The 20,407-nt window shown below is 37.1% G+C and overlaps 1 protein-coding gene across 1 annotated transcript in view; it reads right to left on the bottom strand.

Annotated features, from left to right (window-relative positions):
* Positions 1-20,407, bottom strand: part of GCC2 (GRIP and coiled-coil domain containing 2) — a 42,506-nt gene that overhangs the window by 15,940 nt on the left and 6,159 nt on the right. The window contains exons 6-17 of the mRNA XM_032771974.2: positions 14,947-17,436; positions 14,154-14,223; positions 12,710-12,810; positions 12,523-12,621; positions 10,720-10,839; positions 9,025-9,189; positions 8,492-8,596; positions 7,762-7,924; positions 7,042-7,142; positions 6,843-6,920; positions 4,852-4,989; positions 430-551 (exon numbers count right to left, since the gene is read on the bottom strand). Coding sequence (XP_032627865.1) covers positions 430-551; positions 4,852-4,989; positions 6,843-6,920; positions 7,042-7,142; positions 7,762-7,924; positions 8,492-8,596; positions 9,025-9,189; positions 10,720-10,839; positions 12,523-12,621; positions 12,710-12,810; positions 14,154-14,223; positions 14,947-17,436 — 3,752 coding nt within the window. The remainder of the gene's footprint in view (positions 1-429; positions 552-4,851; positions 4,990-6,842; positions 6,921-7,041; positions 7,143-7,761; positions 7,925-8,491; positions 8,597-9,024; positions 9,190-10,719; positions 10,840-12,522; positions 12,622-12,709; positions 12,811-14,153; positions 14,224-14,946; positions 17,437-20,407) is intronic.

The following is a 20,407-nucleotide window of genomic DNA, read 5'->3' as shown; positions in this document are numbered from 1 at the left end:
AGTAGCCCTCAGGGAAATAGTGAAAAATTTCTATTTTTCAGAGTAATATCAAATGTAGAATGTAATCGTAGTGAAAAATAGAGATTTTAAAAATCTTTTAGCTATAGTAACATAGATATGTGAAACAATTTTAGACTGAAATGTGATTTATAAGTTGATAGCATCCTTTTAAAGTGCTCTGTCTGGGTATTTCAGTAATCCTCAGTTATAAAATATGAATGCCAAAAATTAGATGTGAATCAAGAATCATCACATAGATGAACATTTCTGTCACATTTTGGCTAACAAACTGCAGTAAAGACTACAGAAGTGGATTTCTCATCCCCCTGCCCTTTTATTTAAATAGGTATACAATAGCAAAAAAAAGTCTTGCTTATTGTTGGCTTCATTAGGCTTTGACTACCGAGCACGTATAGACATAACTTTTACCTTTCTTGCTTGGCTCTCTCAGTTTCAGTCTGAGAAGCAGATTTATTCTTTTGTTGTTTTAAAACATTATGAACACGGACTTTGTAGCTTTCAAATTCAGAGGTAACAGTAACTTGTTCGGCCTATAATGTGAAAAAAGAAAACCTTGAATTATATATGCCACTTATTTATATAAAACCAAATAGTTTCAGTTTTACTTTGTGATCTATATGCATATTACATTGTTTAAAGATCAAGAAATATGAACAGTTGCATTTCCTTTTTTGTTGTGTTGAATGGATGATTACAACGATTAATATATCACCAAAGAGAGCCAGTTCATTTAAAATACAATATTCCATGATTGGTATAGGGAGAACATTAGTGTTAATCACATCTGTCTTTCGGACAGTTTACAAATACACAATTTTATATATTATATTGTAACATACAAATAGTACTATAAAACATTACAAAGTCCTTAAAAATAAAAACAACTACCAACAAAATATTATAAACAGCAACTCCAAAACAAGATGGCGATCGAAACAACACAGGCAATCATTTCTTCTGTCAACACACAGGCTTCGTCATAGTCAGTCACTGTTACAGTCATAATCAGACACCTATTTGTACTAAGACTGGATTTCTGAGTCATTCTGGTATTTTTGTTCAAGCAAACAAGATGATGGGAAGATTCAATACTTTGTTTTAAAAATATATATATATATACAGTTTATCTTCTGTCTTTTTACTATGCTTATACTAAAATCACTTAACATGTAAATTAAAGTTATGTCGATGTAAATTTCCTGCCATTAAAAAGAGAGTCAGGTAGCTTCATCTTTGACCACGGCTCTTACAGCAAGAAGAGCATGTATTAATCACACTGACTTGACAAGCACTGCTCATCCAGTATTCAAAGTTTTGTGCTCCCCTTCTCTAGAAATACTATCTGTGCATGATTTTCTCTCCTGAATCTCAGCAAGTGGCTGGTGGAATTCCCATAGCTTGTGAATTTTATTTTTTTTAAAACACTGAGGACAACACGTCATGCCCTCTACTGGATGTAATACACCACCCCCTGCTAAATATAAATACATCTCTCTGAATGTTCCAGTTGTTTCTTAGCTGTGGTTGGTGAAGGAGCTTCCAAGCGGAGACTGTACTTCAACAGCCATTGCTATAGCTCTTCTGGCTCCAGTGATGTTTGGCAATATAATTTTTTTAAACAAATCCTTCACTTTTCCTTTCATTCAGGCACTTGAGTTAAAGTATTCCACACCCAAAATATTTGATAAGCAGCCTTTGTTGTATTCGATGCATCTTCACTTGCTCTACTGTTTTTGCACCTAATTTCTTAGTTGTGACTTGGCAACTATTTTGATGCTCACCTTTTCATTGGTCACGTGCTCCTCTGAGGTGTCAGTACTCTTTTTCTTTTGCAGATGTAGTATCCAAGAAAGAGGGCTGGCCACACAACAGCTTCATACCATCTCAGTGTGGCAGAACTACATCCAGGATGGATGCTTTGCATTGTCCACAAAGGAATTAGCCATGATGTGTGGAAATGCCCAATGAGTCTATAAAGGTTGACCTGGATAGCGAAGAAATTTGGTGAGCTGAGTGCCCCCAAACTTTCCTTGAGGCAAACGAGACACACTCCTATAGGTCTGGCTCCAAGAAACTGTCTCCCTTACAGCTTGGCTTCTGGCAGATTAGAGGTTTGTAGGTATGGTGTGTTCAAGCAGCTGATTCAGAAGCCATCTACTAAATAGGACCTGGGGCTTCCAGTGGGAAAGGTTTTTAAGTGTAGCACAATGGACTCCTTTACTTGCGCTACAAGAACTGCTTGACTACTTTCTTCGCCTGTCTCAGTCTCTTGCACAGACTAACTCCTTCCAGAAATATCTTTTCTGGCTTATCATGAACTAGTCTCAGGTAAAAGTGTGTTTCTGCAACCCTTTGCCATTTCATGCAGGGCTCAACACTTCTGAAACCTCCAATTAAAAGAAAAAAAAAAAAAACACCTCCGCAGGGAAATGAAAACATAGTCCTGATGAAAGCTCCTTTAAAACACTAATTCCTATGAACTTAAGTTTCTTACACTGACAGTCATTTTCCTGGTGCTAGTGAATGGACGCACCTTATACCAGATTCATTTTTACAAGGATAAGGTGGTAACGTGGACTCACTTGAGATTCCCATCCGAGTTATGTTAGTGTTCCATCATCAGTGTCAGAAATCCTTGGGAGTCTATTTGGAGCAGACTAACTCCACCTAATTTGATTTGATTTGATAAAGAAACCAAATTTGCTGAGCAATGCTGTTACAAAGAGAACTATGTCCCAAAGGCATTTCACATTGCTATTATCTGGAAGCCATGTCAAGGCCTATTTGATTAGCTGGATGTATCCATCACAGAGAATTGCCAAGCTGCTATTTGGTCCTCTCTTTAGACATTTACAAAGTACACCTCTACCCAGATATAACATGACCTGATATACCATGAATTCGAATACAATGCAGTAAAGCAGTGCTCCGGGGACGAGGGCTGCGCATTCCAGCGGATCAAAGCAAGTTTGATATAATGCGGTTTCACCTATAATGCAGTAAGATTTTTTGGTTCCCAAGGACAGCATTATATCGAGGTAGAGGTATATTACTCCTTGTACTCAGTTTCCAGAAGACGCTCTGTGCTCCAGAACTTTTCCAAGAAGTGGGATTCTATACCTTTGCCTCCCCTAAGAAGAATTTTATGTTAAGATGTCCTTTATTTTCAGCACGGAATTCTCTCAGATTGCAATCTCTTCACACAGGCTTGAATGTTGTTACACCTCTTACTGTTTATGCTAAATATTAACAAAAACCTCTACGTCTTCACACAGTTGGCACTAGCTTTGCTATTGCTGGTCATTGTGCCTCTACTCATGTTCATTTGGGATGCGAGAATCCTGTAAAAATAATATCTTCAAAAGAGGAAATTTACTTATTTTTTAACTCTGCTTTTCAGATGATGATGTCTTTAGGACACTTCCTCACCTGCCTCCCTCACAGAGTTTGGACTTTCTGGTTTGTGAAGTTATTTTCTTTTTCCCTCCAAGGCACACATATGTTGATCATTTTGAGGTGGCTTTTTTTTCCTGGGAGCTGTTGTATATTAATTTAAATGGAATAAATGGGCCAAAGGTGTTAACATAACACAGTCACTGTCTATCATTAAACAGAGTTAAAAGAGGTCTGGGGTTTGGTATACAGAGACCTCAGTCTACTTAGGACTATGGTAAACACATGAAAAATCTTTTTAACAATTTATTAAAGTTACAGAAAAGGAAACATAGTTAAAGCATTTGAAATGTATTTTAACAGCATTTGTTGTTCCTTTTTCCTTTAGCTGGAGAGAAGTTTAAATGAAAAATCCCCTAGTTTGACCATTTCTCAGATGGTAATAACTGTCCTCTTGGGAAAGAGACGATGTTAGCTGAGATGGGCTAGAGCTGTTGTTGCTGTTGTTAATGTCTGATCCTATTTTATCTCTAGTGGGATTCAGATGGAGCCAGTAGGAGTGGAGATCTCATCTGGATCCCTCTCTCTGGCCTGGTCAGGATTTGTATGATGGCAGGCTGCCAGGAGATGGTGGCGGGAGCAGCTATGATAGTGAAGCTTGCTTCAGTAGCCTCTGTCTGTCTTCTCCTATTTTTCCCCTAAGTACTTTTTCTTTAAAAGGACCCACAAAAGGAACAATAGGTGGAATACCCCATCCCCTCATTATTTTGCCCATCAATTAGGCTTAATATTTGAAAACAATTTTGGTTCATTACATTTCTGGTTCTACATTTTTTATTTTTACCTAGCATGATTTCAGTTTAGCCCTTGAATTATATCCAGGTCTCTTGCAGCTGTTTATAACATTTATCACTGAAAGCAACTTGACATACTTCCCATTTTAAAGAGCTCTGTGTAGCTCAAAAGCTTGCCTCTTCCATCAACAAACGTTGGGCCAATAAGAGATATTACCTCACCCAGCTGGGCTCTTTAGTTTCCATCAACATTTGTTATTATATCATCGTACAAACTTTTATATATTTTTTACAATTGAGCTCACTATTACAGTACATTTGTCAGCCCAATCATCACAACGGAGCTTCAGCTCTGGTGCAGTCAAAGAAACTGACTATAGTGTTTGGAGGGCAGCATTTATATTCCACGGAGGATGGTGCAAACCCAGTAGTAAAAGGCCTAACTTGTGCTCTATGCTGCTATTGCTGAAAAGGTCAAAAACCATTACAAGTTAGGAGAATTCCTTCCAGTCATCTGCCAAGTAGGTAAGATCCAGGAGTAAGAATCCTGCAAGACGATAGCTTTAGAGAAGCAAAAGTGCAAGTTCAGTAACTTTGTCTTCTAATAGTCTAAAAAGCTATTACTTATTTTATGAAAAAGTACCTTTGCTGTGTTGCATTCTTCTTGTAGGGTTGCAATTTTCTGCTGGTAAGAACTCAGAGTGCGCTGGTGTTGCTCCAAAGAGGTCCGCAGATGTTCTTGAATCTTGTGTTTTTCTGATGTTAGTTCAGCCAGCTGAATCTGAAAATGAACACGCACTTCGACATAACTAGAATGTAGTCTTTAGAATTGACTCTTGTTTTCATTAGGTGAACAGAGAATGAAACAAAGCATCCAGATATTCTGGTGATGGAAAACCTAGAAATGACTAGATACAATAAAATTAAAATCTGGTTTTAAAAAATATTAATGTGAAGAAGGCATATGTTGGAATGTATCTGAGCAGGATCACATGCATCATTTATCATTTGAACTTTACTAAAAATAATGGGAAGAAATGTGAAAATTTTTTCTAGAGAATTATTTCATTTTTTCCTCAATTGCCTTTTTTTTTTTAATTATTAAAGCACAATCGCTATTTTCTGTAAATCAACAAATGTGTCATTTGGTGGCAAAGCAGATGCCTGTTACTAGCTATCAAAATTCATACTGATGAAAATTAATCTTATATTAAGGCTTTTTGCTGGCAATGTGTTTTAAATAAAACGCTTTTTTAAAAAAGCAAAGTTTAAATAATTAAGGCCAAAGGTAGATTAAAAAAAATATATCCTTGTCATAGGACTCAGATTCCCTAATTCTCTTTTGAGAGATTAAAAATAAATGGGAGAAAGCAGCAAGCCAACTGAATATCTGAACTGATGTGCATCAATTCTGAAACGTAACAGCAGCAGCAGCACTTTCAAGTATAAAGCCCTGTAAAGTGTAACATCAGAAAAAAGATGCAGAAGGTCAGTCAGAGATAGTTTTTATATTTATGGAAAAACTATATATAGAAATTGTACTATTTACGCCAATTTCACCACTCATGCTATCACACAAACCCCAAACAATGATTTCAGCAATGTTAAAGCAGATTAAATTCTCAGATGAATGGACTGTGAGTCAGATACGCCTCACATGATAGTAACAGATCAGAACATCTGAGTGTGACAGATGAACTGATCTGTAGATATAAGAGCATATGAGGTTTAAGCACAGGGCTAGAAGACAGGTGATCCTGAGCTCTAATCCTGACTCTGTCACGGATTTGCTGTGTAGCTTTGGCCAAGTCACTTCATCTCCCTGCCTCAGTCTCCCTGCTGTGAAACTTGGATAATAATACACACAACTACCCACCTTGCAGGGCTATTGTAAGGATTAACTAGGGTCTGTGAAGTGCTTTGTAAATTTAAAATGCTGGAGAATGTGTCAGTATATGAGGTTGTCTGTGACTGCATAAGTGATGAAGTTGAGGGTACATATTGCTTTTCAACATCTGTTGGAGAGGAAAGTGAAAATCTTAAGAGCATGCCACTGATGACAATGTAAGCAATATGAAAGTGGAAAGGACGGTAGAAGACTTCTTACTTGCATGCTTTTGAGGTTTTGACTGCATGGGAAGTGTCCTGGAGCAACGGTAAGTGTCACTAAATGTAATTTTTATTTAAAAAAACCCTAGGAAATTATTATTTCTACACCCTTGTTTACACACGTCAGGGAGGAAAGAGAGAAGTTGGATAGGCCTGGGCATCAGAGAGAGAAACTGCACTGCTGGACCCGCTCCTGGCAGTGTCTACACTCTGAAGGAAGCGAAAGGCTATAATGTAGCTCAGGAGAATCAGATTTTCCTCTTGGTATTGGAATCACCACGAAAGATACCTGTGCCTTAGCACAAGCACAAAATAATAACAAGAAATTGAAAGACTTAGGGTAAATATATTAAATGAAACACTTGAGGACAATTGAGAGAACTGATTAAAAACAAAATTAGTGATACAGCTTTTGTAACAACCTGCTTACATTTTGTAGCACTCAGCGTATATTACCACACAGCATTCTCTCTAGTTTCTTATGTCAGAAAGCTTGTGCTAACAACAAAGAGTGAAGTTCCTTGCCTTATAGACTTCCACTTGCTGCTGACTTGCCTCTAGCTCTCCTTTTAATGATGCTTGAAGTATTAGATGGTCATTTTCCTGCAGGATAAAGATATCTTAATTTAAAACACTAAATATTTTTTTATTTCAAAATCCAAACTTGAAACTAAATTATAAGCATTTGGTATAAAAAAGCATGTGCAGTAAAATAAGCACTTACAGCTTGCCTTGAATCTGCCAGTTCTTTTTTGGTTTTCACTAGCAGTTGTTTTATTTGGGAGTTCCTTTCCTCATACTGTACCACAGAAGATTGAAGGGATTCTAATGCAGAGATAATTTTTGATGAGCAAAAGGAAAAAACTGTATAGGGTGCTTTCATAAAAGTGTTGTAAATGTAACTGAAAAAGAATGTTGCAAACAAGCAGTTCACCAAGAGTTCGACTTCAAATTTCCAGGTATCATACTGGTTTTCTAACACAAAGTATCTTCAAGCAAATTGGGGTTATGCTTAAGAGGATGGCAAAAAATGCAATATTTAACACACCATTATTTGGTAATATTTTTAAGTAGAGTGTTATAACTCCATTGGGGGGTTTCAGTCACTCAGCTCTGTAAAAAGATGCTGAAGTGTCACTAGCTCTCCAGCTCTGGGATTAACAGAGACATGTGAGAAATGCAATTTGTCCGGTAAAGTATCTGACTATTAGTTTACTGCTTAGTAAACAAGTAACAGATGAACTACTATAATTTATTGAACACATAAGAAAGGAATTTTGACAAATCTTCTTTCAATGTCTTCCTTGGCAGCCCTTGTCTCCTGAGCTGAGAATGTTAAGATATACATACTGATGTTGCCAAGCTGTTTGCCTCCCCACCATGTTGGATATAAGAAGTCCCATTGCAGACAATGAGAAATTTAAAAAGTTAATATTTTACTCACGTATTTCTTCTTGTAGTGTTTCTTGTTTTTGTTTTTGAATTCTGAGCTCTTGCTCAAGATCTTCAATTTTGCAGTTTTTATCTGTAATCTTCTGATTAAGTTCTTTCACTAAACGCTCATAATCAGCCATTTCCATATCCATTAGTGTGCTCTTCTGGGCATCCTGTAGATTACATATTTTGTAGTTCCAATTTAAAATTGCTTGGGCTGATTTGAAGGATTTTTGTTTTGATTACTCTGTACTGCAAAACTGTTCCTCACAACTCTGATTTTTGTTTAAGTCTATAGCCACATACGCAAAAGAGGAAAACTTACCCATCAGCATTCTAAATCTCATTTGCTTGTATCAGAATCAAAACAAGGAAACAAATTAGAATATTAAAATTCTGTCTAGCATGTTCTAATAAGCATTCTAAAGGAATTTGGCTCTGGAAAAGCAAAGATAGTCTTGTAATTAAGGCACTGGAGTTGGACTTAGGATATCCAGATTCAATTTCCACTTCCATTCAGTCTTTTGTGAGACCTGGGCTAGTAACAGTTTCTCTATGCCTCAGTTCCCCATCTATAAAATGGGATAAGACTTCCTGACTCCCACCCTTTGTCTTACTTGGATTTTAAGCTCTGGGGGCAGGGATGTTCTATCATGTGTTATGCACAGCACATAACATAGTGGGGCTACAACCTTATTAGGGTCCTCCAAGCATTACTGTAACAGAAACAATTACCCTACCCGCCGGGCCAGCTCTAGCTCCTGCATAGTTTTCTGAAGATATTTCTTTTCCTTCTGAAGCTGAAGCTGAAGGTCTTCAAGTTCTCTTACAGCACTGTTGTGGTCCTGAAAATTAGTTTAAATGCTTTTTGGTTACATAATTTGAGTTCAAGAATGTTTGTTCATGATGTGTATGTCACAAAATTTATGTAGGTAAGAATGAGAGGTTTTTGAAAAAAAGCTTCCTACCCTCCAAATTAAACCCCAGACGGATTATAAAATTAATAGCAACGTTATGACTGTATGTTAAACTAAGGCCCCATGCTATTCTCACTACTATGACAAAACTATCAACGGAGGCACGACTTAAAGGGTCAGCCAGGCACCAGAATATGATGCTGTATCTGATCTATAAAGGCAACAAAACCAAACTAGTTAAAATATTTTAAGGATTCCACTCTGACGGTTCACCACACTTTCAGGAAGTCTTCCCTTCAATTCATTCAGGGAATAGCCCATGCTTTATTTTTATGGACCCACAACATAGCTTTTACCTTTATCTTTTGCTCTTTTAGAAATTTTTCAGCTTCCAGTTCTTTGTCGACTTTTGCTTTGTCTCTCTGCATTTCCAATATCTGGGCTTCTAGCAGTTTAACATTAGACTGTAGAGTTTCAAGACGAGCCATAAGGTCTTCATTGGCAGAGTTTAGTTGGTTTTGCTAGAATGATATTAGTAACAAGATGAAAGTGGCAGTTAACATTCTTGAAATTCTTACAGGCAGAGATGCTGCCTGTGGTTTTTTGTTGTTGTTTTTTTTAGAAAATACACAAGGATTTCCACCCAACAGCCTTTGTAAACTATTTCTGCAGATGCTTGAACATGACCATACTAACAGTTTAAAACCAGAACAGGAAATAGCCTGGTTTAAAAATGGGTGACACAATTAGGACACTCCTACAACACAATTTTGACACTATATTACAACCCTGTTGCAGTTTTTTAAGGGGTTGAGGGAGAACAGTGGGTAAGCTTGGAAAACTATTCACTAGTTCTTCAGGAGCAGCATGCCAACCTCCGCTCAAATACAGCTGCCATAGTTCTGATCAGATGTTAATGACATCAATCCCTACACCAAACAAGTTACTTCAATACCACCAAATGTTGCCAATTTATCTGTTTTAAATCAGATAAAGCTAAGGCACAGATAAGAAATCTGTCCCTATCTGGACTAGAGTTGCAGATATTTACAGGGTTTGTTCTGAACCACCAGCATTTTCACCATATGGCCTCATTGTCCTTCCCCTTGTTATGTGAATCCAGAATTAAGGGTGAATACATGAAAAAAAATTAAACAGCAAAATTATTGATCATATTTTGTTCACGAAATATTTCATATCATCAATTTGAAAAAATTCACCTGCTGGATAACCAGTAGAATGTATTCAAGAGTGAGACTGGAGGCAAAAAAGGAGATTTTAAAGTCTCATGAGAGTATTTCAGCCAATCAATGATTAGATTTAGGCCATCATAGAACCCATTTATTTTTCAGATGTTTTGGGTGTTGACTGAACACATTTTGCCTTGCTCCTCAGTACTTTGAGGGAGACAGGAAGAAAAAAACAACTTTACTTCTAGTTTGAAACATTTTTAATTTACAGTTAGTATTAATATTTTAAAACAGTATCTTGTTTTGGTAAAAAAGGACACCAGACAAATTCTCAGTCCTAATGGCTGCTGTATTTTGTGCCAAGTAGACAGAAGGGATAGTATCAACAAAGTGTAGATAAAGCTCTGTACTACACATTTGATATACAGGACTTAAAATCTGTATGACCACTGTCAGGGTTGTGCAGCTGCTCTTTTCTGAGAACCAGTTCAAGTTCATGTACTACAGTTGTTGACAAATGGGCTTAATTTCAAACTTCTTCAGATTTGCGCCCTGATTCTATAACTCCAAACAGGCCCCTATGTTCTTTCAGTTCAGAGATAAACCTAGATATTTTTATAATGTCCCTATTTTCATTTAATATTTTTTTCCAGATCCAAATATTCCAAACACTGAGATTTCTATCTTGTCAGAACACAAATATCAGTTTATTTGCTTGTATCTATTCAAAAATACAGAAGGAATTAGGAAAATATTTACAGGGATAATTTACGTATGTGTCTATCAAACTGAAATGGGACTTAAAATCAATTACTTCATATTTGTCATAAAAATTATTTGCTCAGTCACAAAATAAGCTACCTGCTGAGTTGAGGTCTGTAGTTGTCTTGTAAGGTCATCCATCTGATGTTCAAGATTATTTGCTCGGTCCTTTTCCAAATCCAGCTGTTCTGCTTGCTTGTCATATTCCAGCAAAAGATTCTTGAAACACGCACAAAGCACTTCAATTTTTGTTAAATACATGGAAGCTGTGGTGTGCTTATAGCAAATAAATGAGTGTTTGCACATTCTTATTATTGTTCAGTACTTGATGTTTCTTACTGTGACATCAGAAGTACCATAGATGAATTAAAGTTGCAGTTCCATTCTAAGTTCTAGTGAAAACAGCTCTTTCAAATTTTCCTCTCTAGATTTAAGTCATTCATTGAAGAGCTATAAAGTCACCACAGATTTTAAAAAAAGGTATATTAGTAAAAGAATGACTGATTTCTTGGAAATGGGGGTTGTTGGAATCTTGGGGAGGAGGGATAGCTCAGTGGTTTGAGCATTGGTCTGCTAAATCCAGGGCAGTGAGTTCAATCCTTGGGGGGGCACTTAGGGATCTGGGCAAAAATTGGTCCTGCTAGTGAAGGCAGGGGGCTGGACTCGATGACCTTTCAAGGTCCCTTCCAGTTCTAGGAGATAGGTATATCTCCAATTATTTCTTCTTTTCTTATTTCTATTTATCTTTTATGTTTCTTGAGTTGGCAATTTAACTGCATTAATAAGGTTTATTTCCTATTATATTTTTCTTTGTCTAAACTTACCATTAGCATTCAAATGGTCCTAATTAAACTTTGAAATTCACACTTCAATGGAAGTAATGGGGTGAGGAGAAGGAAATACCCAAGTTTGCTGCTGGTATTGATTGGTGGGATACAGTTTTTACACTACTGTGGTTTCACAAGGCAGCAGCATTTTCTATTGATTTATATTCTGATAGCTGAAGTCTTTCCACCAGAAAAAGAATTTATTTAAAACTGAAAGAACTGAAGAATGTCAGAAATTTGCTGACAAACTTAAATACTGCATCCATGGTTTTCTCTTGTCTCTGATATTAAAGGTAATTTTTGGGAGCACTTTGTTGTGCATGTTTTAAAGAGAGTTTTCTTCAGGAAAGCACTCTCAGTATCACTGGTGTCTGTGTTTGACCATCTGGTCACTCCAGCCAGATAGAATGGATCAATGGCACTAAGGCAGTGAGCATATTAACAAAAATCTACTTCTGAGCATGCTACATTACAACCTCACGACTCCACTGAGATGTAGGCCCATATTTAAACGTATGGTTAGATTTATGTATGTATTTTTAAACCAAATATACATGCAAAGGTGAATTGCTTATAATACAAAAAAGTTAAGCAAACTTTAAGGGCAGGTACTGAGCATGGAATATTTCCAAATACAAGGATGAATGTTTCTGAAAGTTGAGTCCATAAAAACAGGGATTATTGTGGAAACTCTTGCAGTTTTAATTATAAACATAATTGTCATTGTTCTAGCACCCTACCACACACACTCTCATGTGAATAACAAATTTAATAAAATAAGTATAATATATGCTACTAAATGCCAAGTATAAATGCAGGGATCACTTCATCCACCACTGAAACCTCTGAGGTGAGATATGGCAATTGTTGAACAACACACAGCAACACTGTACAATAGTTTAGGACAGGAAGCAAAGAACACTGCAGCTACAGAGGGAAATTAGGTAGGCTGACTGTAATTATGCACTAGTGAGTCATGGACACATCAAACTGGAATCAGGCTAGGAAATGCCATCTCTAAATAATATTTTTTGGTAAATAAAGCATTTTTGAAGATATAGTTAGTACCTCTTACCTTATAGCTTTCTGCTCCTTGGATGATGTCCCTCATAGAAGCAGACAGCTGATCTTTCTCTGATTGTACCAACTCTAATTCTTCTCTCAAAGACTGCACCTTATTTCAAAGCAATACGTAACAGTGTGATTACAACAGAACCTTACAGTGCCAGAAAGCTCTTCAATATGTGGTCTAAATAACTTACCTCTTTTCTACTAGAATCTAGTTCTTTCCTTGCTTTCACAGCAATGACTTTAACTTTATTTACCTTCTCTTCTCTCTCTGCAGATAGTTTTTCCAGATATACTAACACAAAAAACAGAAACTAATTCATCTACGCAACGGAATAAGTAAGATACAAAACTAGTATCTACGTGATTTTGTAAACATTAGCAAAATAAAAAAGTATATGTATCCATTACTACTGAAAAACAGGAAGACATTTAAAACACTTCATTCACTTAAGCTCTTGGAGGCCTGGTTTGAAAGCTAAGATTCCCAGCAAAACGAACAGCTATAATGGTGAACACTTCCACTGTTCCAGAGACTTTTATTAGAAACTTTGGTTTGTTAGGATTTTAAAACTCAAAAAACATGTTTCCACCTACTCCTGTGACAAGTACAGTTGTTTCAGTTTGCCATTACTTCCTCTCTAACATTTTAAAGTAACTGCATTGGTCATTTACATGTTGTAGGAATGTAAGGGTGAGGTGTTTGTCTGAGAGGCGGGAGATTTTATTTCCTCCCTCTTCTCATGAGGCAGCTCTGACTTGTCCCAGCCATACAACTATTTTCCCTTAAAAAAAAAAAAAAAAAAATAACCACCTTGCCATTATTTTTCAATACATGGAAGTGGACAAGGTTCTCTCTCTAACAAGTCATTATCACTATTCCTTATTTGACTGCATGGATTTTATAGGGAGCAAAACTGGGAGAGCAATCAAACTCAGGGCTATAGTGTAGAACAATATCTTTTATGTCACAAAGCTAGCCACTAACATTTACTAGTTTTAATACTTTGGGCTATCTTCATATGTGAAAGTGACTAGCTTTCTAATATAATTATGCTGGCCACTAATCTGCACTGTCATCTTGTTTGTTTTTTAAATGAAAAAGACACTGAACTATAAAGAACAGCTGACAGACAAGTACATTTCTGAGAAAACACATTAGACTCTTAAAGAGTCCATGAGGAGCCTATTGTTTTATTATATTACCGATCCTTTTGGTGAAATTCAATGGTTTTGCTTCCAGCCAGCACTAATTTTCTTTTGAAAGCCAACCGGAATGCTCAGAGGGCTTAGCTTTCTCTCTCAAAGAAAGCTATGTTGTTCAATGGCATCTTAACAGTTACCAATTTAAAATATTAAAGATTATTATATCTTCCCCCCTCGATATGACACAGTTATTATTAACTGGGGTCAATTGTACAAAGCCAGTGATACACAGATGTCTACCTTAAAATAAAAGTATTAACTGTTAGCGTAACAGACCACAGGCATATTTTGAACCCTTATTGGACATCAGGAAGTCATTTGCTTATTTTAAGTATTTCTCATAAACTAGGGTTAAAAAAATGAAAAATGAAGTATGTTAAATAATGGATTAAAAGTCACAACTAATTAGATATAAAGAAATAAGAAGAGCACCAATTTTTTCTTCTAGTTCTGCTACTGAAGATTGTTGGTCATTTTTTACAGACGACTTCTCCATGAAATCCTGTGATATAAAACAAAGATAATGAAATATTACAAACATGTTTGGTATTTGCAAATTCCTTGCATGTCACAATCAGAAGCTGATTAATATATACTAAACTTAAGGCCAGAATCTGGGTTATTTCTATATGAACGAGACAAATATTATGATTTATGTATAATTTTATGTTTTCTTGATAATTTACAAAGATACCTAAAACGTAAGGGCAGGGAAATCATCCTCATAGCAACTGCTTTCCATCCTACCCTGTCAAGAACAAGAAAGAAAGGATAGACCATGTAGTTCTGGCCAGCTGCTATTTCTCAGTCATCATCAGCCACTAACAATGCTCTGATGTAAGGAAGTTCCAGCAAACTTACCACAAACAGGGCAGGGCAGATAACTGATCTAACAGTAACTTTAAGTTGTGCTTATTTAAGTTGTAGATTTATAACATTTAAGAGCTAAGAGACATTATTAAGTCATCTAGGCCATCCCTTCTGTAAATGAAGGATCATTTGTGAGGAAAGGGAGAAGATTATATTTTGCTCAAGTAAGCTTTTAATGCTAGAGTAACTTTAATGTTGCCTTTTTGGTGAGGCACTCTCCATTAGAAATACTTATTGAAAAAAAGCAGATCCGTTGATTGGGGGTGGTGTGCCATGAAATAACGTGAAAATACTTTTGAACCTTCATTAAGTGTTAGAGGTTTAGTCTGTATACTGAAATAACAAAAAGCATCACCTTTAGAGAGGTCAGTTCGGCTTTCACATGTCTAAGTTCAGCCTCTCTTTGTTCTAGAGTGAGTTTTAGGTTTTCTTGCTCTTCTGTAGAAGATTCCTTCTGTTGCTCTTGTATTTGGCTTTCATAACATGCAAGTTTTTGAGAGATCTCTTCAATACAAGCTAGAAGATCTTGTTTTACATTCCTTGCTTTCTCACTGGCACTCTTCATCTCTTGGATATCTAGCTGCAATGCTGCTTTTTCTGTCAAAGCTCCTTCTAATTTTTCTGCTAAGAGACACTTTTCTTTTTCAAAGTTTTCCAGCAAAGATCTGAGCTCCGTACATTGAACTACATTTTCTTCCTGAAGTCTCTCAACCTTCTGCTGTAAATTAACAACTTTTTCATCATTCTGCAAAGTAAGACTCTGTTTTTCTTCCTTCATTTTTGCCAAGGATTCATTTGCAATCTCCAGTAAATTAATAATATCATGTTCCTCATCATCATCTGAAAGCCTGGACCCTATTTGCTCAAGCAAACCGTACAGCTGAGTTTTGACAAGTGATGCATGTGCTTGTTTGTTTTCAAGAAGCGAAGTTAAATGGTCTTTTTCTTCAACAGCAATTTGTAATTTCTTTTCTAAATGTTCAGCTTGTCCTTTAAATACTAGCCAATCCTCCTTTTCAGAGGTAATCTTTTCCAGATTACTACTTATTTTGTCTTTTTCCTTATTGATTTTCTCATTTTCCTTATGAAGAGTATATGCTTGAGATAACAGACTCTTTCTATCAAGCGACAGAGCTTCCATTTGTTCCTCTAATTGCATTAACTTTTGGTTATTCTCATCCTTCTCTTTTAAAGCTTCTTTTAGTGTCTCTGTTAAATCCTCTACTTTTTTTTTCAGTTCACTGTTGCACTGGTTAACAAATTCTGCTTGTTGCTGAAGTTCCAGGACCTTTTCTTGTTCTTTTTTACACATTTCTTGGAGATTTTCTACTTCTTCACCTGAACATTTCAGTTCACTTAAAATACCATCTCTTTGAGAGGCAAGAGTAGTCACCTTTTCCTCCAATTCTTTTATTGTGATCTCTTTTTGATCAAGAGAGATCACCATTGCCTCATTCGCCTCCTGAAAGCTGACTATTTTATGCTTAAGTTCTTCCACCTCAGCTTGTTTAGATGATAATTTTTCTGCTTCTTCCTGAAGACGACTCACTGTTTCATGCAGAGCATCCTTTTCATTGAAAGCAGCTCTGAGTTTCTGTTGTAACTCACTGACGTCAGAAGCTTGCTGCTGCTTCATTGATTCAAACTCCTGACTGATCTTTCCAGCTGATTCCCCCAATTCAGTCTGTAGAGTTTCCAGCGTTTCCCTCAAACTCTCATAATTGAACACTGCTTCTTCCTTCTCCTGTATGAGCTTTTGATACTGTTCCTTAAGATCATGTATTTCGAAAACCAATGCCATATTTTCTTTTTCTGAACTTGACAATAAAGTCTGATGTAGTTCCGAAATCTCTCTCTCTTGTTGTTCTCTCAGACTTTGAACTTCTAGGTTACGCTCTTTTTCAGTGATTTCATATTGGTGTCTTGTTGCTTGGAGCTCTGATTTTAGTTTTTCAATTACACAACAATGATCTTCTTTAGCAAGTTGCAGTTCATTAATTTTAAACTCCAAATCTTCCCGCTCATGAAAATATTCATCCTTTGTGCGCTGGATTTCCTCCTCCAGTTTTAACTTAACATTATTCATATACGTTAGTTCATCTTTTAATATACTATGTTGAGATTCCAGTTCTTTTAAAATATGTTCTAAGTGGTTGACCTTTTCTTCCATTTTTGTGTTCACATAAGTCTCTCTTTGTACATCTGTAACATCTGTCTCATTTTCATTTACAGCTTCTCTTAGTTCCTCCAATTCATGTTCACATTTCTCATTACTAGCATATAATTCACTCTTCATGCTTTCCTCTTTTACCAAGTGCTGCTCTGTTAAGTCCAGCTTTTGCCGATTTATCTGGTTTCGTTCCTCTTCGTATTCTTTAGAAGTAGCTTCAAGCTGACACATCAATTCTGAAACCTCTTCCTGGTGTGCACCCTTTACTTGCATAAGCTCTTCATGCAGATTATTGATTTCACTACAGTAATGTTGAGAATTAGTTTTGATAACTTCTTGCAGATTTTCAATTTCTTTGTTTTTATCTTCACTGATAGTTTCCAACTGTTTATTCAGACATAAAATCTGTTCCTCATATGTATGCTTAATTTGCTGGACCTCTTCTTGTAGTCTTTTAGTTTCCTCTTGTTGATTACTATGAAGTTCAAGCTGTTCTGCAAGCCCCATTCGTTTCTTCATTTCTTCCTGCAGTTCTTTCTGCAATTTGGCTAAGTCTTCATTGTATTTGGACTGTGCTCTTACTACTTCATTCTTAAGGCCTTCAATATCTTTCAAGTGGTCAACGCTTGATTGTTCCAACTGCTTCTGCAGTTCTTCTGTCTTAGTTACAGCAACCTAAAACAAACATATTTGTCAATAATTACATAGGAAGAAACAGACAAACTAAAACCAAAAATAGATGAATACCCAGTATATGACTTCTCCACCTGAAAAATCGTGACAAAGTAATTCATCTGCATAATAAATGCCATTTGAACTCATGCTAATGTGGAAGTTAAATATTAGTAACTAAACTGGTTAAATTTTACAACCTAATAATTTATCAAGCAATTCAGATACCTGCAGATTTGGATATTGTGATCTCTGAATTGCAAAGGTCTCTGTCTCATGGATAACCAAGGAAATCGGGAAAGAGTTTGGAATAAACAAGTCCTTGATGTTGACTAGTGTACCAGAGATGGAAGTCATACTAAAGTTTTGTGGCTTAACAACAAGTAACTTAAAATCCTAAATTATTTGGAATGAGGAAATGACATTTGAGGACTTAATTTAGAATGGGAGAAAAAAATGTACAAGCAAATTAGGTGAGATAAAGGGAACACTAGGAACAGCAAACTCACTGCAGGATGCGCGGTCAAAAGACAGAATGTAACAGTGTTGGCAAGTTCAGAGGAGAAGCTGAAAGGAACGTTTTAAGGTTATGATAGTTATTGGATTCTTTCTGCACTTTGGTAAGGTCTGACTATGATGCTGGTGGACCAGATGCCAGCTCATGCCAAGGTCTCATAGATTCATAGACTTTAAGGTCAGGAGAGACCATCATAGTCATCTAGTCTGACCTCCCGCACATTGCAGGCCACAGAACCTCACCCATCAACTCCTGTAACAGACCCCTAACCCCTGGCTGAGTTACTGAAGTCTTCAAATCATGGCTTAAAGACTTCAAGTTACAGATAATCCACCATTTATACTAATTTAAACCAGCAAGTGACCCACGCTCCATGATCAGAGGAAGACAATCCCCCCTCAGGATCTCTGCTAATCTGACCTAGGGGAAAATTCTTTCCAGATCCCAAATATGGTGGTCAGTTGGACTCTGAGCATTTCAGCAAGTTCCACCAACCAGACACCTGGGAAAGAATTTTCTGTAGTAACTCAGAGCCCTCCCCACCTAGTGCCCCATCACTGGCCGTTGGATATATTTTCTGCTAGCAGTCAGAGATTGGCTACATGCCACTATAAGCAGTCACATCAGACCATCCCCTCCATAAACTTATCAAGCTCAGTCTTGAAGCCAGTTAGGTTTTTTTGCCCCCACTACTCCCTTTGGATAGCTGTTCTAGAACTTCGCTCATCTTGTAATTAGAAACATTCGCCTAATTTCAAGCCTCAACTTGTTGATGGTCCCCAGGCCTTGACTGAATACTGACAAATACATAGCTGGAATCAGTCTGGTTCACCTGTATGTTAGTATTGTTACAATAGGTATTGGGATTCCAATGTGTTTAGTGTGGCAACTTTATTGAATGCTTGTGAGTTGCTGAAAGCATTAATCTCACTTATAACATCTGTATCCCATAAGGTAAGGTAATATTTGAAGATTTGCACTGTAAGCCTTTTTAATTGTGTAAATCACTTGACAGGAGAAAGACCTTAACTAGAGTGAAATGCTGGTCTCCAACAGAAGGTATTATGTCCTTCCCAACAAGGAAGGCCCATCAACACCAGACAGATTGGAGTGGAATATTAAAGAGGACAAAAGATTTTGTTGTTTACTCTTTCCCCCTCCCCATGAAGACGAGTTTTGGAAATAAATTCCTCCCATCTGTGAGTTTGCAGCTCAGAGCAGAAGGGGGGAAGGGAATTAAAAACCCCTAACAAGGAGGAACTGTATCTCATTGCTGCTTGGATTCTGGAGGCAGGGTTTCTAGACATAAGCAAGGAATCCCCAGCTGCTTAGCCTGGGTTAGCTCTAAAGGTCATGGAAGCTTCTATAATAAGCAAGCTCTATATTACTTTTTGAAACTTAAGAATGTAACTCATTTGTGTATGTATGTTTAACTGTTTTAACCTTGTGAATAACTCTTTTCTTCCCTTTTCCTAGTCATAAATCTGTATGTAGTTTGTTATAGGATTGGCTACAAGTGTGGTCTTTGATGTGAGATCTAAGGAGCAATTGACCTGGGATAAGTGACTCGCTCTTTGAGACTGGAAGTAACCTGACTGCTGTTGTGATTCATGGTATAAAGGACCATCACAAGGGTAAGCTTGCCTAGGTGATGAGATAGATTAGAGTATCCAAGGAATCTTTCTGTGACTCCATATTTAAGCTGTTATAGCGCCCGAGGAGTTTACATTTGAAAATTGATTGGTGAAATCTAACTACAAAACCCAAAGCCAATTTGGCGTTTGTGCCCTGGTTCTTAATAGTCTGCCCTGAGGTTGGTACTCACCAGTGCTCCCTCTAATATTTTACTTCCATGTGTGGAATGAATTTTGTTATGTACACCAATATGGTGGGGGTTGGACCGAGGGGTTCAGAGTGTGAGTGGGGCTCGGGTGCGGGGTGGTGGGGTGAGGTCTCCGGCTGGGGATATGGGCTTTGGAGTGGGGCCAGGGCTGAGGGGTTTGCAGTGCAGGCTGCCCCAGGGCTGCAGTGGGGAGAGAGGACTCCCCACCAGCCCTCTCTTGCCACAGCAGCCTAGGGCTGGGAGAGGCACCTCTCTCCTCCCAGTCTAGGCCCTTGTGGCTGCACGCCTGCATTGCCCTTGATAGCCTGGTGTGCGGCCATGCAGCTTAGAGGCAACTTAGGTACCCACGCTCCTGAGTCAGGGCAGGACAACTTCACATTGACCATTTAGTCTGTGCATAACCCATTTGTTTTAAGACTTGCAAACAGATATTGTAATAGTTTTGGGAAAGTATTTACATTGGTGATTATAATTAAAAATATACGAACTATGAGTATTATTAACTAACAATGAACAAAAGAGAATGAGAAAAAAAAAGGATTAAAAAGTGAACCATACAATCACAATTATTAAACTAGAAAACAAAACTACCACGGACTAGAAATGTTTATACC

The sequence above is a fragment of the Chelonoidis abingdonii genome, chromosome 1 (assembly GCF_003597395.2).
Source record: "Chelonoidis abingdonii isolate Lonesome George chromosome 1, CheloAbing_2.0, whole genome shotgun sequence".
Classification (NCBI taxonomy): Eukaryota; Metazoa; Chordata; order Testudines; family Testudinidae; genus Chelonoidis; species Chelonoidis abingdonii.
This window is presented reverse-complemented; position numbering and strand designations above follow the sequence as displayed.